Consider the following 22,994-nt stretch of genomic DNA (forward strand, 5'->3'; position numbering starts at 1 on the left):
GCAAAACTTTGCTAGACCCGCCCCTGCACAGTTACCAGCTGTCAGCTAGTAAAAAAAGGATCCTGGTGTTATTTGTCTCTCAGAAACAGTTCATAACTTCACTTCAACTCATTCATGTCACCTAAAAGGTAAACCTGTTTCTCCATCACCTGTTCAGCTCTGATGATTCAGTAAGGACATCTCCTGGTTTCATCTTCATGTTTCCCTCTCACCAGATAACCAAACCGACATCATGACCAGCAGGTTTACAGCTGTGGCTCCAGCAAACATCAGCTGATACTTGAAATTAATATTAAATAAATTCTAACAACAGCTGATCAAGCTTAAACGTGCTGGTTTCCTCTTTCTGGCTCAAAGTGGGCGATAAACAAGAGAAACGGGACTTGCGTCAGAAAAGCCGATCAGCTGATCATTGATCAGTTTCATGATTGAAGTAGCAACAGGAGAGGGAGGGGGAGAGGATGAGAGAAGAGGAGGCAGCTGTGCAGCAAAGACAGAAGAAGTCCAGCTTTGGGGTTTTTTTTGTTTGTTTTTTCATTCTAGCTGAATTACGGGACAAATCGCTTCCTTTTCACTGCAATATGGAACTCCGATGGCCAGTCCAGCTGTGGCTCCATATATCAGTTTAGCTTAACGTGGAAATACTATGCAAACATTTAGCGATGAACTTACACACTTGCTTTACTTCTCTGGGATAGTTTTCTCCGAGATTAAATGCCGCGGTTTGGAAGTTTAGCTCTACCAGACCGCCGACAGGTCTCGCAGACAACAGCCGCTCTATCACGTGACACATACCACTCCGATGCGCTCAGCTGGGTTACGCCAAGTAACGCGTTTTGTGAGGTGATTTTGTGATACTTCGGATCGGATTACATTTTTTATTTCTCTCCAATATCCGATCCAGCAATTTAGGTCCGATACGTAATATCGGATCGGTCCATCTCCAGTTTAAATTGACCCATAATTTTAAAAATGTAAATAAGTGCCTCACATTTCCAGTGCAAATAAGCTGCTGTTTACCAAACCAGAGTGTATTTATCCACAAACTGTGTTTTAATCCTCTGTTTTTACTAGTGAATCTGCAGTAGCAAAGCCTCTGCAGCGCTTTATTTGCACTGTTCTCATTTCTTTGAGCTAAAACGTAATATTTGATGGCTTCACACAGCCGCACATCAGACTAACCTCGTGTTGTGGGTCCCAAATGCTCTTTTGTCTGATGTTTTTGCAATTTAACCCTTATCCTCCATCTCTGTGCTAATTAGTTTGTATTACCCTAACAATAGCTGTGCAGCTACAGTCACCTGGTAGCAGATGGAGCCCGACTTCACTGAGCCTCCAGACTTTGCTGGTATTTAGCATTTAGTCTTTATTTACAACCAGAGTTTTAGATTTTTTTAGAAATACTTCAGTCATATCACGGTATAACCTATTTACATGTTATCTGGATTGATAACCAAACTCCAGATTTGGTTTTAAAGCTTTATTGTAGCGCCTGATAAACAGCAGAAATAACTGTAAGGCTCTAAACTGTCAGCGGTGCCTTGTTGTTTGTTTTTGGGAAGTAAAAGAGTGTTTGAATGTAGTCAGACTTGAGTAGTGGACAGTTGCCCTCTTTTCATTGACTGTTATTAATGAGTGTGTTTGCTTTGTGTCCTTCAGGCAGCTCTGGAGGCGCTGGATGAACTCAACCTGTTTGGAGCAAAGGGAGGACCGGGCTCTTTGGTCCACGCTCTGGCTGATGACATACAGCAGTGCCAGGTACATGCACACAGTTAAATATCAGGATAGGAAGCTCATCGGCTTCCTTTGATTTTAATATATGTCTGTATTCCCATCAGTCCATCCTGACGTCCATGTTACCCAGAGCGTCCATCTCTAAAGAAGTGGATGCCGGAGTGCTGGCCATCATCTCGTACCCCGCTTTTGCAGTTGAGGACATAAGTATAGTCAACGCGACCAAGGAGGAGATCATCTCCAAACTGCAGGTGCAGACAAGTTCACAGAGGCAGGGTCAATGTGGCAGAAGTTTAGGGTTCAAGTTATAATTTTCGGTATATCAAGGACAATTTATTTTCTAAACTTTGGCTGATTTGTGCAGAACATTGATTTAATGTAAGTTTCCCAAAAGAAGAAAACGGCAACAAGAAAGCAGGAAAACGTTCATATGGCTGGATGTGTTGTTTGATTTTCTGTGGACTTCATTCAAACAGTCTGTCACATTTAAAGAAGACACTTTTAAAAAAATGTATCTACTGGACTTTTTTTGATTATGCGTGATTTCTCAGAGTCACTGAATCAGCTGGTTGTTTTAGCAGTAAATGAAAGTTTGGGTCATAAGCCAGGACACAGAGGAAGGTTAGACTGGGCAAAAAGTAGTTTTCAAATCCAACCAGCTTAAAAGAAACAACTTGTAGCTAAAATTGAGCTTGTTTTATAAGAATATGCCTCGTGTATTTATGCTGCGGCATGTTTGAGGTGCTGATTTCCTCTGTCTCTGTTCAGGGTCGATACGGTTGCTGCAGGTTTCTCAGAGATGGACACAGAACCCCCAAAGAGGTAAACAACCTGTAAAGGTCAATGCTCCCTCTAATTCGTCCTGTCGGATAATCTATTTATATCTATTTGTTTGGATTAGAAGAAGAAAAAACATTCGACTGAATCTATGTAGCATTTTTTTCTGTTTTGTCTCCTGCAGTCAGTAAATGCACAGCTGTCTGATCTGTTTGTTGCTTTATTAATGTGGTCAAACTTTGTGGCTTAAACTCTGTTCACTGTTATGAAGCTTGGTGGCACGTCTGAGGCGAACACCAGGCTTGTGCTGCTTTGTTGTTACATATGGGATTGTGAAAAGAGCATGTTTGGTTAAAGGAGTGTGTCAAATGTCTGCAGCTTTACAGATTATCTTGTAGCACTGAATCATCTGTGAGTGTTACTCTTTAATATCTGTCGGGGTCATTTCTCCTCAGATTTGGTTTGGAATCTGAGGAGAAAAATCCAAACCAAAGATGTAAGTTATGGAAAAACTCAAACATTTGTGACAGGACAAAGTGAAATTCCTTGCATGGGTATAGATTTCAGGGGGATACAGGGGAACAGACATGGATTTGTCAGGGAAGTAGAGACAGGGAAGCACTGGCATCATACATTTATTTATTTATTTATTTTTTTTAAGGAAAGGAACAAAAGTACAAAAGACCCAAGACACTCTTACTTTATACAATTTTCTATATTAATCTTCTTAATCTTACTTAGGGCTGTTCGATATAACGATATATATCGGATGACGATATAAAAACATCTATACGCTATCGTTTGTTTTGTGGTGTTGCAAAATAAACTGTTTACGGCAACATTTTTTTTTCATGGTTTTGATGGACACTGTAGTGGCTATATTAATTTCTTAAAGTTCTCTCTTTCTCTTATATTTAATATAACCACACTACGGACGGACAAGCGCCTGTTTTTATGCGTTGTTGTTAGCATCAAGCAAAACCATCACGTGTCTGCTTGTTTATTTTCCACATAAACCTTTCACAATAAAGCTCAAGATCCTGTTGAGACTTTTCAAAATAAACTGAATCACGTAAAAGAGGATGCAGAGTATTTACGGATGAGAAGCAAAAAAGAGCCGTCAGGTGCTAAAAAATAAACCTTAAACTCAAATGTTAGAACAGGCTTTTCCCCGCAGCACGCCATGTAATAAATACTCACAAAGAAAACTGCGTCCATTACAACTTATGACTAAAAATGTATTGTTTCATGCATCGGTTAAAACACTCGACTCCAGGTACACGACACGCAGCTGGAAACACGTCACACGAGGCGAGCTGCCCGAGATTCACAGAATTTACAGAAAATGTTAAATGTTTGTGATTTATATCGTTAGATGTCTTGTATGGGGATATGAGATTTTGGTCATATCGCACAGCCCTAATCTTACTTATATGTATGTTTGTTGTGCATGATCATAAAAGTTCACACACATGGTTACAGCCTGCAAACAGTTCCTGAGAGAAGTGGACATATTTAGGATCTCTGTTTAAGTATCGGGTTCATGTTGAGAAACTCAGATTTTTGAGACAGTTTGACTCTCACAGAGGAAAGAAGTCAGATCTGGATCTGATTTTGCAAGTACTGCAGCTGAAGGTTTGTACTGTCTCCATAAAGGATCCAAACAGACTGTATTACGAGTCCGCAGAGCTGAAGCTGTTTGAGAACATCGAGTGCGAGTGGCCTCTGTTCTGGACCTACCTCATACTGGATGGCATCTTTATCAACAGCCCTGAACAGGTAATTTAAATCTCAGAGACTATGCCTGTGTGTGTGCATCAGTGTTTGACGGTATTTACCTCCTTTATTAACAAAGGAAGTGTTTTGATGTGATCCAGGTGCAGGAGTACCAGGAGGCTCTGGAGGGAATCCTGATCAAACAGAAGGATGGGGTACGACTGCTGCCGGAGCTCTACAGCGTCCCCGCAGACAAGGTCAGACATCTTGATGATTTAGAAGCTGATTTTAACTCATTTTAATGTGTGAGCTACAAGATTCTTAGTTTTGACCCTGCAGCCGTAAAAGGCCGATGGGGTATTGTCTTCACCCTGCCAGGCAGATGGGCAACATGGACTCATGTTTGTTAATGCAATATCTCGGGAGCATCCAGACAGGCTTTTCAGATTGATAACATAGAGATACTATTCAGTTGCCAGTTTATTATTTCTGCAGGCTTAAAACAGTTTGCATTAAATGAAGTTTTCATCACTGACAACCTGAAGGCTGTTCATCTTTAAACGCTGGTTGTTATTTAAGCTAACAATAAACTGTGTCTAACTTTGTCAGCTCTTAGTAGCTTTGGAATTATGTGGTCGCAAATGCTTTCCTGATTGGCTTGTAAATGATGTTGTCACATAGATGTACTGGTTATACTGGCATCAAGCCCTCAGGAAGTCCTTCCAGTGTTTCCTCGTATATGTACATTTATTGTTACACACCCTTTGTGATATTGATCATATGCTGATTACATGTACACAGCTGTCAGCACCGAGGCCGTTGTGTCACACGTCAGTTTGCCACAATCTTGACTCGGGGTCTTTAACACAAATACAAAAAGTGGGAATATCCATGTAAGTGTGGAGGGTAGCCTCAGTTTCAAGTCCACTTGTTTCAACCTGTTCTCTGTTCTCATCTTCAGGTGTTTTAGTTCCTCTGTAGAAAAAAACAGAAACTGTAATCTGCTTCTCTTTACTCACAGCAGAAGTGATTTAAGTGTTTTCTTAAATGCAATACGCCCGTGCCCATTAAAACGATAAATGAGGAGAAACGACCTCATGACCTCTGACTTTTAATGCCCCATATTTAAACTCGTTCAGACCTTTCAAACGTCTTTATCCTGTCTCGTTTTTGCTTATTCAAACAGGTGGAGGAGGAGTACATAAACCCTCACACCGTGGAGAGGATCCCGATGGGAAAATTACCCCTGAGGTGGGGGCAGAGTCTGTACATCCTGGGAAACCTGTTAGCTGAGGTGAGCTGCTACATAAACAAATGACCAGCTGTAGCTCTGCAGCTCAGATAAGTGTTAATAACAAAGTTATACCGTAAGAGTCGAAGAAAACTTGGTGGGTTTTTTTTCAGGGTTTTCTGGCGCCTGGAGAAATTGACCCTCTTAACCGGCATTTCTCCACCATCCCCAAGCCTGACGTGGTCGTACAGGGTGAGTTAACCGCCCAGGTCCCAGTACGACGTTTTGAGCTCCAGATTAGTGTTAATTATTTTAAATGGACTACTTAAGTTCTTTTAACCACCTCATCACACACTCACATTTTGCCCAAGGATAATTCAATATGCAGGCTGGGCAGTAGATGTGAGTGATGTCAGTGATCTGTATGGTTTCATGTGCGTCTCTCCCCCTTCAGTGTCGATTCTGGCCGAGACGGAGGAGATCAAAGAGCTGCTGTTTAAGCAAGGGATAGAGGTGGAGACTGTGGCGGACATCCACCCCATCCACGTGCAGCCCTCCAGAGTCCTCAGCCATATCTACGCCAGACTTGGTACAAACGCCCTGCTGTAGCCTGATCTGTCCCATCAAGATTTTATGCATCAGGCACAAATGTTATGGACTAGAGCCTGCTACAGATTCATGACCTCAGTAAACACTTATGATAATGATAATATTATAGTCTTAGTCACATGATTTTTTTTTTCTTTTACAACATGTTAGTTTTATACATAATGGTCTGTTTTACAGTCAAATAAACCATTAAAAAAAGAGAGAGATACTTTAGGACAAGCATACCTTATGATTGAGCCGTCGTTACCGTGTGAATGTGAGGCATTGCCTGCTTATCGCTTATGATTTAAAAACCACCAACAACAAAAAACGATGTTGGCGGCCAAAACGCTGAGCTCAAGGCTTCAAAGTTAATCACAAACCAGCGGGTGATGTCACGATGACGACATTTATCGTTCATAGACTGTCTGTGATCTGAACCCGGGATTTTTCTTGACTATTTGAATCTTTTAAATCAAATTAATTCAAATTCAGCATTATTTTGTCTGGGATGGAAGTGTTTGCTGTTCAGGGTTGATGCTTTTTAGTCCAGCAGCGTCTGCAGTAAAGTTATGACGGTACTTCCTAAATTAGATGAGACTGACTAACTTCACAAAACATCATATCTGAAGGACACAAAAAAAGCCAAAGAGTAGAGCGTAGATTTTTATCAGGGGGGGGGTTCATGAAATCAAAAGTTTAACTGCTTTTTTTTTTTTTTTTGTTTCAGGTCGTAACCCGAGGCTGGGGCTGACAGGACGCCCCTACAGGAGGATAGGAGTGCTGGGAACCTCCAAGTTCTACATCATCAGGAACACCATGTTCACATTCACACCTCAGGTTAGAAAAAACTACAGAAAACATCAGAATAACACGCAGCTCACTTTTTATTTTAATGGTGGCACGCATGAAGGTCCTGGGTTTGAATCCACCATCTGGTTGGAGCCTGTCCCCCGTTCTCTCTCCAGGTATTCCGACTTCCTCCCACAGTCCACAGACATGCAGTTAGTGGGGTTAGATTAATTAACGATGTCCATAGGTGTGAATGTCCTGAGACAGTCTGGCAGCCTGTCCTGGGTGCACCCGGCCACCGTAGGACACCATATTGGATCAGACTGTTTTACTGTCTCATGAATAATATTGGCTTGTTCACAGTGCAAAAAAAGCTTATAGGAGCGACACAAGGCTGGAAAAGTGAAAAGAAACAGCTGGAGGAACATTTTGCAACTAATGAGGTTCATTGGCCACAAGTTAGTAACATGAGTGGGTTTAAAAAGAGCGTCTTAGAGAGGCAAAGATGTGCAGAAGTTCATCACTGTCTACTGAAGCTGTTCCACATTTGTAATGTTTCCCGCCATTAAATTATGAAGGCTTTGAATGTCTTATCATCTTCAGTACTGAATATCCTAAAAGAATTCAGGTAATCTGGAGAGATCTCTGTGCAGCAGACAAAGGCCAACAGTCAATACTGGAGGTCCTTCATCTTCACTGTGTCATCCACACGTGCAGGTTAAAGCTCCATCAGGGAAGGCGAAACCATCTGTGCCAAAACATGGGGACAGTATTCCTCTCCCAAAAGTCCAGCAGCTCCCAGACATTTACACACCATTGTTGTTCTTTTTGATCATATACTGTGAATAAAATCTGTGTCAAAATGAGAAATGAGATTTGCAGACCACCCAAATTCCCTTCTGGTGAAGGGAAATCTGGTGACTTAAATAAACTTAAGTAAACATATTTTCCTCTGTTTCAGTTCATTGACCATCAGCAGTTCTATTTGGCTCTGGATAATAAAATGATCGTGGAGATGCTGAGGACAGAAATCGCCTACCTCTCATGCAGATGGAGGATGACGGGAAGACCGACTGTCACTTTTCCCATTTCACAGACGATGCTGAGTGAGTGAGAAGACCTTTTCTGCTAAATGTCCAAATACATCTTATTTATTAAATGAAGCACCTGCATTATTAATGGTAGAGAGAGTTTGAAAGGAAATCTTTAAATATTGAAAAAAAAAGTATTTTCTGTTTTTACATTTTCTGTGCTTGCATGTTTTCATCTTATGTTTGTGCTTCAGCTGAAGATCACTCAGACCTGGACCCTGCAGTTCTGGCAACACTCAAGAAATTACAGGACGGATATTACGGAGGAGCAAGGTCAATTTCTTTTTTGCATTAAATTTGAATTCTTACATCTGACAACTTGTAATAAGTTCTGTTTTGTTTTATTTATTTTGTCTTTCTTTGCGTGTCCAATTAAAGACTTTATTAGTTTTTCCTGCACTGTAGAGACAATTTAAAATCCTCTTTTATTGATTAATTGCCAAGATTTGTCATTAAAATGCATCAAACTGCTTATTAATGTTTCCCAGTTCTCATAATCATCCCCTCCTCTTCTGTTCTTCGTCTTTAGGATCCAGACGGGGAAGCTGTCGGAGTTCCTGACCACTTCCTGTTGTGCTCACCTCAGCTTCCTGGACGGTAAGGCTTCTGGCAGCATGGGCCGCCATGACGAAGAGTATGATGGTGATGATGATGAGCGTTACGGCGATGGATACGTGCATGAGTTGCATTATGATGCTGGTAAGAAAAACACAGCGTGGATGGAGGGTGGAGAAGGAATGGTGACACCAGGATTCACGTTTTAAAGCCAGAGCTCACACTGACAGCTCATTTTTCTTTTCCTGGGTTGGTTTGATCATTCCTGAAAATACTCACACAGTCACAGACCCCAGCAGCTGTTAGCAGACTTACAGTTTCTTTAAGTTGACAGTTTTTCTTTTAACATTGGCTGATTTTTGAGTTGCATCTGTGCATCTACATTTTATTTCTTTTTTCCCCTCATGCCATCTCATTGTGAAATCTAAAATCAAATACCCATGACTTCATTAATCAACACTTCCTGTTTCATCCTATCATCATCACCCATCATCCCTGTGTATCAGAGTTCTTCCACTCGGGGCTTTGGGTGCCTTGTTGGGCAACTTGGAATATTTTTCTTCTTTTGCTCTAAATTATTACACAAAATAACTCAAAACTTGAATTGTAATGGACCGTAAAGTGGACCTCTAATGCTTTTCCTTATTTTATGTCATATACTTGATGTACAGTCAGTTTGTTGATGCTCATATTTAACACAGGAAAGCTTGGTAATGAGGTCTGCAAATATACAAGTAATTAAAATGTTTTGTTTTTCTTTTACTGCACTTTTTAAACATTGCTGCCAAGTTCTTTAATGATCGTCTGACCAATCACAGACATGGATAAATGCAATGTTACAAAGGAAGGGCAAATATGAAAGTAGTGCTGAACAGTAGTCGAGTAAAAGCACTGAATAAATGAATGTATGCATGCGGGGTAAAAGCTACTATATCAGTAAAGTTTAGCCTTTTTGAAGGCTGGAAAGAAAGCCTATCCTCCTGTGTCTATCATTGGGACAGAGGAGGATCTAATGGCTCAGTGTGAGTCGATAACTGGTGTTTATTGGTTTGAAAGAGGGAAAATAAAAACCAGATTTAACTGTACTCTATATTCAGATTTAGTATAAATCCTCAAGTAAAATCATTAGCTCTGTTTTAGAACCGGATATTAATGCTTGTAAAACAATAAAATTGTAAAATCATTTGCAGTCAACAAGAAAAAAAGACGCTCAGATTTAATGATCCTTTCAAGCCAGAGTTCAATCTGAACACTCAATTTAAAACTTTAAAAATATTTAAAACAAAGCATTTTCAGGCAGTTTTTCTTTATTTTTCTGCTCTGCTTGGCTATGCATTAAGTGAGAAAAAAAAAAATATATACCTATATGGGAATTACAGCACAGAAGCTCCGCCCACTGGCAGATGGGATCTTCCTGGGTCCTGCAGGTTTTAGATGTGTCCTTGATCCAAAGCAGCTGATTTAAATGACTAAATGACCTCCTCAACATGTCTTGAAGTTCTCCAGATGCCTAGTAATGAACTAATCATTTGATTCAGGTGTGCTGACCCAGGATGAGATCTAAAACCTGCAGGACACCGGCCCTTGAGGCCTGGAGTTCCCCACGCTTGGTTTAAGCGTTGCAGCCAATCAGACGAAAGTTAGGAAGGAGCTAAAATGACTTGCTTCAGAACTGCTGCTGTAGAGAGTCCATGATTGAAAAATGACAATATGGAAATAAAGATAATGGGTCCTCTTTAAAAAATAAAAAGTGTATTTTTGACTGTGGTGCATTTAAAACGCCTCAAAATCTTAACACGAGTGGAAGAATGAAAACATTCTCAGTTTCTGGTTGTGTTGTTTGTGTTCACGCACAGCTGGTTAGATTTGCCTTAAACGCCTGTTTTGTTGGTCCCTAAATGCATCACAATTTGCTAGCATGGCTGTGACCAATAAAGTCTTCAGTTTAAAGGGTCAGTTCACCCCAAAGCCTCACCCACAAAAGCCATTATAATTATTACACACAATTGTCACGTTTAATGGTGTTTATGAATATTTGCAATTTGTTCCTCGGAAAAACAGAAATTTCTGTAAAGCAATATTAATTTTGTTGTAAACCACCTGAAATGAACGAAGATCTTTTTTTCTCAGATACTCAATAATAAGTTTTGTTTTTGTGAGATTTGAGTGAGCAAACCCTTTAAAAGCTGCAAGTTCAAAGTTTATAAATTAGCATAAAATGAAAAATGGTTTTCAGATCTTATTTCTTTTTAGTACTTTATGAAGTTTAGAAGGAAACTCAGTTTTAACACTTGTCTGTACAAAAAAGAGCGGTGAGTAAATGATCTCTTTCTGCGTGTTCATTTTTCCTCCTTTCCCTCTCCACATTTCTGTTCTTCTCCTCATCCCACCCTCCTTCATCGCTTTGTTTTGTTCTCTTGGTCCCTCCCTACAGAGGATGACGACCTCGCGCAGTACCTTGACCACCTGTTGGCCCACTCTGCCCCCAAGAAGCCCAAGCGTCCGGTGGGAGGTCTCAGCAGATTCAAGGCTGCGGCCACCAAAACCAAAGAGATGGTGACTCTGATGAACAAAGCTCAGGACCTCAACATACAAAGTGAGTCGGCGCTTCGTCTCCGACTGACAAACTCGACTAAATCACAAATTTAATAATAAAACGTTGTTTTCTATTTTTCCCCCTCAGATGTCAACATGTACCTGCCGAGCAAATTGTTTCGTTCTCCTCAGCCGACGCTCAACCTGAATCTTACAGACTCTCCTGCATCACCAGACGTTCAGGTTCTTCTTCCTTTCTTTCTTTTCTCTCCTCTGATGTCAGCTCTTTGCTCACTTGCAGACTCCTCGGTCTCTCTGTGTTCTCACTCCAGGGTCCTGAGGCAGGGGTCACAACACAGAGTGGCATTCCCAGAGATGCCAGCGGAGCCATCGACTACAACGCTTTGGCCCAGCTGCTGAAAGACACACAGTCTCTGCAGGACCAGGCTGATATACTTTACATCCTCTACAAAGACAAGTGAGAAACATGAGGCTGGGTGTGTTTGACATCACCATGATTTTTATTAAAACAGATATGAAACACAACGAAGGTGATGCGAAAAAGCAGGAACTGCAGCAAACTTAATTTTGGTATTAAAATATTAAAGCCTCAGTCACAAAAGCCTAGAGACTCGTCAGCTACCCCCGGCAACCACTGGTTGCTAGGGAAGCGTGTATTCCCAGACACCGGCAGCCCAGCAGTTGATGGATGTTTACAGAATAGAAGGATTAAAACAAAACTGTCTATTTCAATATCTCCTCGTAAATGTGAAAAACCAGGTTAAAGCCCAACATTTACATTTTTTCCTTTTGAATGATTGTGATTTAGTAATGGTGACACGCTCACTTACAGCTCATTGGAAGACTCTAAAGATTTACAAGAAACAACGAACTAAAGTCTAAAGGTCATCGGCTGACTGGCCAACTTGTAGCGCTCTGTATTTTTAGCTGTGCTGAGCGGAGGTCGCCGCCTTGACGTGGAAGCAAAATAGTGCAGTTTGTTTACTTTTTGTTTTCTTTGTGTTTTACACATAAAAAAAACTGTTTAATAAATAATTTTTAGTCATAGTTTTGACAGATATTTACAGACAGTGAAGTCTTGTTGTTGCTTGGCTGGCTTGTTTCTGTGTACGGCTGCGTCTTTGGCTGGCTTATTTTGTGCTGCATCATGCAAACAGTCAACCAATCAAGCTAGCTCATCAGTGTGAGTCTCAGGATCTGGAAGAAGTATCTGAACTTGACTCCACAGTTGAGTCATTAAGCGCTCCTGATTCAGACTGTGCTGCTGTGACATGTCAAAACGGCGTTGAAAAGAATGAAAAGCCCTTGCTGTCTTTCCTTTGTCAGGGGTATGGACTGGGACACGGGTGTGCATGGTAAAGGCTCCACTGTGAGGTCTCTGCTGACTGATCTTTATGAGAAGGCAGGTGAACTGAAACACTGGGGTCTCATCAGGATGATCTCTGGCATGCTGAGGAAGAAGGTGGAGGAGCTCGACTCGGTACGGTGCAGCTATAGATAACAGGGCAGCGTACAGAAGCTGTGTGGTCAGGTGTGACGTTACTAGTGAATCTTCTGTTTTAGCCATGATTATGAAAAAAGTCCTGAAGCTACAGTTTTAAGTAAAGTAAAAAATAATGTAAAACTAAAATCTATATGAACAACTGGTGGGTTCATTGTTCATTATTGGCACAGATTTGAACTCTACGTGTGCCTTTAAATCTTCAGTCATTCATCTCTTACCTTCACATGCAGCGAGTCACAGAGTCCGAAAAGCTTGAAATGAGTTGACCACAGTTTGTGGTTAAATTAAAAACTTCTAAGAAGGTTTAAAGAAAAGCTCCTGAAGTTGGAGTGAAATACCTCTGAAATGCCAACCCTCTGCTATCAGTTGACTCCATGCTGCATTAGATCTCCCACCAGCAAGCCCTTAACTTTTCCTGCTCTTTCCTAATTGGTTGTGGTCTCTCTCGGTAGGCCTGCTCTGATTTGCTGGCCCACCAGAAGCACCTGACGATCGGACTCCCTCCTGAGCCGAGAGAGAAAACCATCACGGCTCCGATACCGCCAGACCAGCTGGCGAATCTTATCGACGAGGCCAGTGAAAACAACATCAGTGTTGCCATTCTCACACAGGTGAGTTACCTCCTCCACAATCATGTGTTTAAAACCTTCTCCTCTCTCTGTCCTTCATCCTTTAAATGTCTTTCCACCAGGAGATCATGGTGTACCTGGCTATGAGCATCAGGACTCAGCCCGGGCTGTTCAGCGAGATGTTCAGGCTGAGAATCGGTCTCATCATCCAGGTGATGGCCACCGAGCTGGCTCAGTCACTCGGCTGCTCAGGTAAGACGGGAAGGTGGTTTAAAGCTGGGCTTTAAGAAGTAAATTACTCAAGTTTGTTACTAAAAATCCATGTCTCTCATTGTGACTTTATGCCTATAGTGGAGTAACAAACCAAAGATCACATTCAGCCTAAATGTTACAAACCATGTATTTGTAAATTGAACAAGGATGAACTACGTGTTGGCTTTTAACAGAACTGCTAATTTACAACTGTTGCCCCGGGACATAAAAGCACATATATACAACAAAACACCCCAAACGTATCCAAGCAGTGCATCATCAACATTCTGTAAACACAGTCACAGATCTTATTAAACTGATTAATTTGTTGATGCGAGTTAAATGTGAAATATTGCCTCCAATCGTAAAATGTTTTCCTTGGCTTTCCCTCCAAATAGTTTCTTTGGCCTCTTTGGCTTGATGTAAGGCTAAGAAAAGAAATGTGTGGGAAATGAAATCTTAATGAAGTCTTCTTTCACTCTTGTAAACTTTATCTTCAAGGTTTTTGTTGTAATGTATTAACCAAGTTATGTGTTCAGCATAAGTTACCATGGTGATTTAGCCAGATAAGAGTCTGTTTCATGGGAAGAGAAACTCTGACTTAAAGCTCCACAGTAATCTTTCTTCATAGTACGGGCTTCAGGTGTCATGTTTGTCTTTGCGTTTGTGAAAACAGGAGAGGAGGCCACAGAGACCCTGATGAGTCTGAGTCCGTCTGAACTGAAGAACTTGCTCCATCACATCCTCAGCGGGAAGGAGTTTGGAGTGGAGCGCAGTGGTGAGACCTCTTACCTCATGTAACACAAGAACCAGTCATATGCTGCAACTCTGACGCAGTCACTGCTGCTTCATCTGCAATGACGGTGAAGCTTTCTGATTGGGTGGGGCAGTCGTCACATGAAAAGAGAAATCTTTTGACAAGAGTGTAGCCAAAGTAATCTGTTTCAATATGCTGTGGAAGAAGGGTGGGCAACAGTTTTTAATAAGTAAGCCACTGACAGGCCTCATATTTCCACAGAGAAACTGTAACATTGCACGCATGATGTTCCACTAACTGCTAGAGAAGACCTCTCTAGATTGTTTATTCTTGTTATTGATATCATTGTCCTAATCTGTTTTCCCAGACTTGATTTTAAACAAAAATCCACACGTTCACCGTTTGACCTTTACTCCCATTTATTTTCTCTCTGTGCCTGTGCTGTTTGTTTCTTCTTCCTCAACCCTCCACACAGTTCGGGAGATGGATGCCGGCGTCAGTCCTGCCATCTCGATCCATCATCTCGGGAATGTGGGAGCCACTAAAAGCGAGAGAGCCGGCATCAGCAAACTGAAGAGCGACATGAAAATGGTAGGATGCCATGACTGTGAGGTTACAGTTACCTTGCTCCACATAGGAAGCTCATCTTAAAGCGCTTCTTCAGACACACACACTGTGTCAACTTTAACATTTGACTGTCATGAAACGAGTAGACTCAGCAGCCCATTAAACAGAGATGGAGATGGAGGCAGGAGAGGCTCTTATTTTGAAATTGTTGAGCTTTTTTGGCAAACTCGACTTTTGTGTTTTTGCAGCTGGAGCACAGGTTGTCTTTGACGGATCTGAACAAGGTGATGTTAATGATTTAAATGAGGTGCTAATTCACCTGGAAGAGGGTGCTGGTGGGACATGAAGTAATTCATAGAGAGCTGAAAGCATGTGCTGAAGGAGAGCGGTGGCTCGTTGATGGGAAATTGTCGGCTTTAAGATCGAGACTATTGATCGATTTGAATCATTATGTCTGTTAGAACAGCTCAGTCGTTCATTCACGACCTGGTCCTTGTGTTGCAGGTGGATCGCAGGTTATCCATGATGGACACACTTAAGGTGATGATCACATGAAAGAATATTACCTATTACAGTGATGACATCTGTTCATTTGTTGTTGTTGTTTTATTTTTGTTTTTTTACCTGTAGCTGTTAATTCACCTTCTGTGTAAACCTCACCGATCGATCAGATCAACAGATCGATCATTAGGGAGGCTGTTCATTTGTAAAACTCAAGGCCTGCTTATTTGCTCCAGAGCTTTCAGCTGCGTTCCTCAGACTTCATCATGATGAAGGTTTTAGATGAGTTTTGTCAACATTTTGGAGAGTAGCTAACAAAACATCCTTAAGTCAAAAGAAACTTATGGCTATTTTGTTTTGTTTTTTTGGGTTAGACAAAAATTATATTATTTTTTTTACCATGATTCTTAAATTGTAGTGTACACATAATGACACCAGTCTTGATGAATGTTATTTTATTTTTTGAACATGCATTATTTTCCTTAAGATAACCTAAAATACATCAGTCATTTAACTGTAAACTTTATAGGCTATCAGATAAGGTGTGTGTGTGTGTGTGTGTGTGTCGAGAGAGAGAGAGAGAGATTTTTTTTTTTTTTTATTTCCCACTATAGAGCATCTCATAAAACAAAAAATGAATCATGGGGACCCCATAGTAGAAATAAACTTTAAATAGACTTTGAAATGGTTTCAGTGGTTTGGCTGCGCATGAGTTCAGATGGGGCTGCAGTTAACCCATGAGGGGAGATGAGTTTGATATCACTATTCCTTAATGTAGATGCTTTAAAACTGAGGGTGTGTACTGCAAACTTGTTACACCAGAACTTTTTGGTAATAAAATGATTCAAACTATTGATCTGTGGATCGGGTCCCCTGAGTCACCTGCTATAATTGTGTCCATTTTGGGTGATTTCTTCCTGCCGTTATTTGTGTATCTGTTAAACCACCAGCAGGTGTTAACCTCACAGAATGACCCTTATCACAAACTTCTATTAATTCTCATCCTTAATCTGTAGATGAGATTTGCAACGTCGCTGTATTATGTTAGCCTGAATTATATCACTCAACTACCCTAAATTCACTGACCCTCCATATATTTGTATTTAAAGTTGATTTAAACACTGTATAAACGCTCCCGGAGGATAAAGACTGTGAGAGAGAGTTGAAAGCTCTGGAACAACAAGCTGTGATGGTTCAGGCAGCCGCTGTAATTCTGCTCGTGATGATGATGATGATTTCATGGGTATTGAGGAGGAAGATTTGAATGTGCTTTTGGCTTTGCTGTGGAAGAGCAAGCTGGGGTTGCAGATTTAAAAACTGGCCTTTGTTTAATGTGTTTTTGTCTATTACAGACAGACCGCAGCGTGTCTTTGACCGACTCAGTTGAGGTGACGATGATAAAGAAAGTGTGAGGAAGATTTAGAAATTGTAATTTTCCGTTCACACTTCATTCAAATGAAGTGGAGCTGTAGGTCGTTTCTGATCAAACTGAATCAAACCTTGGCTGGTTATTATCATTGTCGTCATGTTGACTACAAACCTGAACTTCCGTGGCTGTATCGCTCACAGCTGTGTGAGTCTGTTATATTGAATCCTTTACTCTGATCAGGCCACGCCCATCTTAAAACTCAACCTTTACTTTGAGCTCAACTACACCTGGAATTATACCATGATACAAAGTTAGCAACCTCTGTCCCCGTGTGATCAAGTCAATTCCTACCGTAATGCTTAAAAACCAAATCAGACTCACAGGGTGAAAACGATACCAGCCACACTCTTATGAGGGGTAATGATGGTGGTGTGGGTGATTCGACCCGTCTCTCATGGAATCTGAATGGAAAACGTTTCGGCAGAAGTTAAATTAAAGCCTCCATCTGTGATCTTCTCTTCCTTTCAGCTCGACCAATCTGTGACGTCCACCCTGAAGGTGACGGTGATAACGACATTAAAGTCTGATAACTGAGCATTCAGGGTGGTTTGAGTGATTAACACTCTAATGTGTGGCTGCTCAACAAGTAAACTGCATTGCAATTGTAATCATCTAAGCAGCTAACCACAGCTTCAGATACTGATTTGCCAATAATTGTTAATCAGTAATAATTATTGTTGATTAATCAATAATTGTGATTATTATTATTATTATTATTAACCAATGCTTCTCTGACCAATCAGAGTTGACTGTAAATTTAATTTTACTCCATTTAAAACAAGAAAAAGAAAAGTTATGTTAATTAAGCTGAATTATTTATAGTAAGCTTTGTAGGAAAATGTCACAGTTGTCGATTCTGTAAAACCTCAAATATTTGGAGCCCACAGGTCCGTCTCGTGAGTAAGATCTCGCCGATCTTTAACCAGCTGTTACAGTATGATGCAGATTGGGTGGAGCTGTGCTGTGATTCGTGGTTTTCTAACAGAATTTCTCCCACTTGACGCCCTGGTTTTATTCATGCTTGCTGGCTTTTACCGATCCTTAATTCTTCAGTTATTTTCAAGTCAGTTTTTTTTGTTTGTTTGTTTGTTTGCTTTCTTTTTCCTTTCTCCTCTTTTATGTTTTATTCTCTGCCTCTCAGGGCATGCAGTCACCGGACGTAGAAAGCATCGAGTCTGGGGTAAAGTTTAGCCTTATTCTCCCGCTTTTTGTTTTTACTTAGTGTTTTTGTTTGTTTGTTTTCTTCTGTTTTCCTGTAGTGGCCCTCTAACATGAGCCACTGCATCAGATGTGGATTAGCAGTCAGCTGGTGTCACTGTGCCTCAAAACAAGAAGAGGGCGCTGTTCTTCCAGAATAAACGCAGTTACAGCGAGTGACTCCGCTTTTCTCTTCCCATCTGTTCAGAGGTTCCGGCTGCCGTCCATGGAATCCTTCGACATCCCGGACAAGATTCCGGTTGCTAAGGATACCAGACACGGCCAGTGGCTGCGTAGGAGGCGTCTGGACGGGGCGCTGAACCGAGTGCCCGTCGGCTTTTACCAGAAAGTCTGGAAGATCCTGCAGAAGGTGAGTTATGACTCAGATGCATATTTACTCATGAGTGTGTTTTTTAATGTTATTCACTTCTTGGATTAACTGGTAAACATTTGCATTCCACATTTTAAACCTGTCGTATAATTATTGTTTCCTGTTGTGAGCCTTCATGTGGTTAAATTTAAAACATCTTTAACGTAAAGTGACAAGACGAGATGAACCAAAAGTTTCTGTCACACTTGGACTTGTGTGGTAGTTGTGGTGATACTGATGTGCTTCTTGCAGTGCCACGGTCTGTCCATAGAGGGCTTTGTTCTTCCATCTTCAACCACCAGAGAGGTGATGTCTGATTACACACTTCACATGAAACTGAGAGAGAAATTTTACTGCTTTAGTATTTTCTATTTTTTTTTTTTTTTTTTTAAACCTGTCTTCTTATCATTTAAATGCTACGTTGGGTATTTGGGAAAAATCTGGGATATTTGCCAAATTACATCAAAATCCTAAAAATCCTTCATTTTTTTTACTGCTACTACACTTTGCATGAAAAACCTTGACTCTATTTAATCCTGATTTTTACCGATACTGAGTAATATATTGTGTCGTTTTGTTAAGACACTAATACTTTGATCGGCAAACATTTGAATGATGTTGCACAATGAATCCTCTTGAAATCTGGAAACGACAGTTAAAAAAGGTGATATTTTTTTTTGCATTTACACTTTAGTTTAAAACCTTCATAAAGCTGTGAATAGAACAAAACAAACAAACTATAACTTTGAATGATAAACTTAAAACAACATAAAAAAAAATAGTATTAATAATAAAAATAAGTGAGGAGAAGCTGCATTTAGTGCTTTGTATATTTGCATCAGGGTTATCGCTCCTGTATATTGTGACCACTTACGAAAGCCAAAAATATATGTTGAAATATTTTTTCACTTGTTTAAGTTTGAATATATTTAGTTTTAGCTTATTTTTGGTTCATTTTACTTGTACATGTGAGTCTCATTGTAGTTAGCCTACTTATCTCTTCTTCTGCTTACTTCCCCCTCAAAATGTAAGTAAAACTTTCATCAGTCTGCAGTGTTGTCGGTCAGGTCAGCCACAGTCAAACAGCCAAAAGCAAAAACCTCTGTTCTGTTATTTGCTAGTAATTAAGATTGTTTCTACAATTTTATCATTTAAAGTTGTAATTTTTTGTTCCATTGATAGCTATTTAGAGGTTTTAAACTATGCATAAATGCAAGAAAATCACCTTTTTTATCTGTAAAGTTTAAAGAAACTCTCTTTACAGACATATCTATTGTTCATCTGCTCACCAAGATCATTAAAATTAAATTCAAAACTAAAACTAGGTGTGAAAAAACATCCTGGTTAACCAGGAATAAAAACGAAACATTTGATCCAATATTTTACAGTAATAAAAAATAAAATAAAAAACAAAAAGAACTGAAATTATCCAACTAACTGAAACCAAACTTAAAAACTAAACAGAAAAACCTTAAAACTAAATAATTTTACAAACTACGCATAAAATAAAAACTATAACTTTCCACCAGATGACCCCAGGGGAGATAAAGTTCTCTGTCCATGTGGAGACTGTCCTGAACAGAGTCCCTCAGCCCGAGTACCGACAGCTGCTGGTGGAGGCCATCTTGGTCCTCACCATGTTGGCTGACGTGGACATCCAGAGCATCGGCTCTATAATCCACGTGGAGAAGATCGTCCACCTGGCCAACGACATGTTCGACAAGGACCAGGTCAGCAGTCGCTCTAAACTTCCAGCGTCCGTATCCCTGTCATCAGCTAAAGCAGGTTGTTCTTCTTCCATTGTTCTGCAGAGGGACCTTGGTGCAGAGGAGCACATCCTGGAGAGGGATCCGTCCACAGGAATATGCAGGCTGCTGTATGACAGCGCCCCCAGCGGACGCTTCGGGAGCATGACCTACCTCACAAAGGCTGTGGCGGTGTACGTGCAGGACTTCCTGCCCAGCGGCTCGTGTGCCGTACAGTGAGAAGACGAGATGGTGCAACAGTTAGTTGTTATTTTTTTTGGTTTTTTTGTTTGTTTTTTTACTACATAAACTAACGTAACAGCCTCGCTTCGTGTTGTCACCACATGTGTGTTAATGCAGATGATAGATCAAGTTTTACGTGAATATTCGTCGTCTTCAACCATTGCTCGTACCGAAGCAACAGAATGCTGCACAAACTGTAGCAGCCACGTTAGCTAGCCTCGTCTGTTCCTCTTTTCAGGGTGCTGACTTCCTGTGTTTCTTTTATTCTCAGTAATCACCAGCAGTTCCCTACTTTAAGTCTGGCAGTGCGTTCAAATGCCTCGTGTTACTCACCTGAAAAAAGCTGTGATGGAAATCCACAGATATTCACTTCTAATGGCACACGTTAGGAGGAGGAAGCGTAAATGTGAAATTTGAAATCAGCAATTTTGATTAACCCCTTGCCAGAGCTGAAGTATTTTAACTAGTATAAATTCACATCATCCACTAGTTCAAAATTTCTTGTTTCATAAGCTTAAAATTTGTGCACCGTACTTAAACTTTCAGTGTTAATGCAAAATAAACATTGGCCAGATATTTAAATACATTTCCTAAAATATCATAGTTATAGTTATTAGCAAATGTTACTAAAACTGTGGTAAATAATGCATCTTTTTGTTGGGAACGATTTTCAGCTGCGGATTAATGCACATTTGGTTTTCCAGAGGTAGCTCTAGTAAGCTACCCATACCTTCTGATGCACACCCAGTCATTTTGTTCTGAAGGAAATATGACAGAAACTAAGTTTAGACAAGAGAAACGAGGGTCATCCGTAGTAGTTCTCAAAGGGGGGATGAGTTAAAGCAGTTAATTTCCATCCCCTGCTCATTTTTTCATCTATTTATGGGGAAAATGAGCCAAATATACTAATTCACTCTGTGGAAATGAATGTAAATGTATCCCAGCTATAATCAACATGGCCAGAAAATACAGTTTTCCCTTTTTTTTTTTCTTGCGCTCATCACTACCTTAAACATTTTCACCTCCAACCACTGTTACCTGCGTAACTTAAACATGAAGTTCGTAAATTTCAAATTAATCTTCTAACGTTTCCTAATTTATTACCTCACCTGGTCGCTCAACCTCTAAGACTCACCCGTCTTCGTATACCTCCAGTCCTGTGTGCTTGTACGGTGTATTACAAATGGAAAGCAAACAAAAAAGTAGTATTTATTTTTTTAGGTCTAAACCGTTAATTGAAGTCAGCTCCTGTAGGTAGGTGTCTTAAAGAGGCCATGATGCCTTAACATGGTTGTATTTTGAGTCTAGAAGTTTGTGTGACTGAAACTTCAGGAGTGCTGTTTTATTTAAAGCTATAAATGAACTGAATTAATTTCTCAGAACGTTTTCTTCAGCATGTAGTGTATTAATGCGTTTCTTTGCCTTAATCTTCTCATCTGATTGCTGAAACTGTAATTTTGTTTCTGTTTTTAGATTAATTGCAGTTAAACTTGAACACATTTTGTCTGTTGGCTCTTCGATGGTTCATTGTTTACGATATTGACGGCAAATTTGGAATAAATTATTAAGGTTATTGAAGAACATGCCTGATCGTGCCTCCTGTTTAAATGTCCAGTAATCAGCTGACGTCAGTCATTTTGTGGCGTTCCAGCACACTCCACGTGAACTACAGCCGATCGTATCAGAACGAGTATCGATGAGCAAGCCGGTGGTTGACTGTTTTTTTGTTTTTGAAACTAATTCTGTAATAAAATAATCAAAATCAGTTATGAGTGTTTTTAATCAGTCATGTTACTGAATAGGTCTTTTTAAACTTTTCAAAGTGCTCTCTCCATCTTACAGTTGCCTGAACTTTCAGACCTGTTACATGTGCTTTGTTGGTTTAACTTCATATATATGAATATGCTGCTCAAACCAAAAAATAAAGGAACAGGGAAGCAGTAAGGAAGTGTTGAAATTGAAAGGATGCCAAGAAGTTTAGTGGTAATTAAATAACCAAACTGTGAGGGCTGAATTCAAAGACACCTCAAAAAATCAAAGTGTATAAATAACGAGGCAGGCTTAGTCCATTCTTATTAAATGTAATTAGGGGTACTCAGTAGCTTGTATGGTCAACATGCCTATTTGCACCCCTGACAATGTCAGGGAATGCTCCTGAGATGACAGCTGGTATCATGGAGGATTCTCCCAGATCTGGACCAGGACATCACCGAGCTCCTGGACAGTCTGAGGTGCAACCTGGCACCGTCGGATGGACTAAAACGTAATGTACTGAGTGGCAGATCGAACTCCACGTTGACCGGCAGTGAGGTCAGGGCCCGCAAGAGGACACAGAGCCCTCAGGCCACCCTCATGAACTCGTGTTTCTGACCAAACAATCAAAATCATTCACACGCGTGTCCTGCTGGAGGTCATTTTGTAGCTCTGGCAGTACTTACCCTGTTCCTCCTTGCACAATGGAGCAGATACCGGTCCTGCTGATGGGTTAAGTACTTTCTTTGTCATTGTCCAGCTCTCCTAGAGTACCTGTCTGTCTCCTGGAATCTCCTCCATGCTCCTCAGAGTTTGCTTGGAGACACTGGCAAAGGCATGTGTTGATGTGCCATCGTCAAGGAGTTGGACTATCTGTGCACCCACTGTAGGGTCCATATATCGCCTCATGCTACCAGTAGTGACACTGACCCTAGCCAAATGCAGAACTGCTTGTGGTGGTGTGGAATATTTATGGCTCCTTAGCATCTTTTCAACACCATAGCCCAAGTATTGTTGCTGACCATGTCCATGACCACCTCCTGATAGATGCTTCCAGCAGGATAACAC

General features: G+C 40.6%; 1 protein-coding gene across 16 annotated transcripts in view; it reads left to right on the top strand.

Moving 5' to 3' along the window:
* phka1a (phosphorylase kinase, alpha 1a (muscle)) overlaps nt 1-21,939 on the top strand; it is a 31,293-nt gene extending 9,354 nt beyond the window's left edge. Inside the window, exons 7-35 of one of the 16 annotated variants that reach the window (XM_086276711.1) lie at nt 1,660-1,758; nt 1,839-1,985; nt 2,503-2,556; nt 4,168-4,290; nt 4,389-4,484; nt 5,414-5,521; nt 5,632-5,710; nt 5,913-6,047; nt 6,777-6,886; nt 7,800-7,944; nt 8,124-8,202; nt 8,459-8,628; nt 10,919-11,080; nt 11,168-11,262; nt 11,352-11,497; nt 12,367-12,520; nt 12,997-13,155; nt 13,236-13,365; nt 14,042-14,143; nt 14,598-14,713; nt 14,938-14,973; nt 15,194-15,229; nt 16,543-16,578; nt 17,088-17,117; nt 17,761-17,799; nt 18,025-18,186; nt 18,439-18,492; nt 19,716-19,916; nt 19,998-21,939. In XM_086276711.1, the coding sequence (XP_086132837.1) occupies nt 1,660-1,758; nt 1,839-1,985; nt 2,503-2,556; nt 4,168-4,290; nt 4,389-4,484; nt 5,414-5,521; nt 5,632-5,710; nt 5,913-6,047; nt 6,777-6,886; nt 7,800-7,944; nt 8,124-8,202; nt 8,459-8,628; nt 10,919-11,080; nt 11,168-11,262; nt 11,352-11,497; nt 12,367-12,520; nt 12,997-13,155; nt 13,236-13,365; nt 14,042-14,143; nt 14,598-14,713; nt 14,938-14,973; nt 15,194-15,229; nt 16,543-16,578; nt 17,088-17,117; nt 17,761-17,799; nt 18,025-18,186; nt 18,439-18,492; nt 19,716-19,916; nt 19,998-20,171 (3,177 nt within the window). In that variant the 3' untranslated portion in view covers nt 20,172-21,939. Of the gene's footprint in view, nt 1-1,659; nt 1,759-1,838; nt 1,986-2,502; nt 2,557-4,167; nt 4,291-4,388; nt 4,485-5,413; nt 5,522-5,631; nt 5,711-5,912; nt 6,048-6,776; nt 6,887-7,799; nt 7,945-8,123; nt 8,203-8,458; nt 8,629-10,918; nt 11,081-11,167; nt 11,263-11,351; nt 11,498-12,366; nt 12,521-12,996; nt 13,156-13,235; nt 13,366-14,041; nt 14,144-14,597; nt 14,714-14,937; nt 14,974-15,193; nt 15,230-16,482; nt 16,599-17,087; nt 17,118-17,760; nt 17,800-18,024; nt 18,187-18,438; nt 18,493-19,715; nt 19,917-19,997 lie in introns of those variants that run through there. The other 15 variants (XM_086276842.1, XM_086276720.1, XM_086276730.1 and 12 more) reach the window with 15 other exon arrangements.
* Nucleotides 21,940-22,994: the final 1,055 nt, after the last annotated feature.

The sequence above is a fragment of the Aulonocara sp. 'chitande type north' Nkhata Bay genome, linkage group LG3 (genome assembly GCF_057382095.1).
Source record: "Aulonocara sp. 'chitande type north' Nkhata Bay isolate Kocher_YH1m ecotype deep benthic linkage group LG3, A_spYH_male_GT1.1, whole genome shotgun sequence".
Classification (NCBI taxonomy): domain Eukaryota; kingdom Metazoa; phylum Chordata; class Actinopteri; order Cichliformes; family Cichlidae; genus Aulonocara; species Aulonocara sp. 'chitande type north' Nkhata Bay.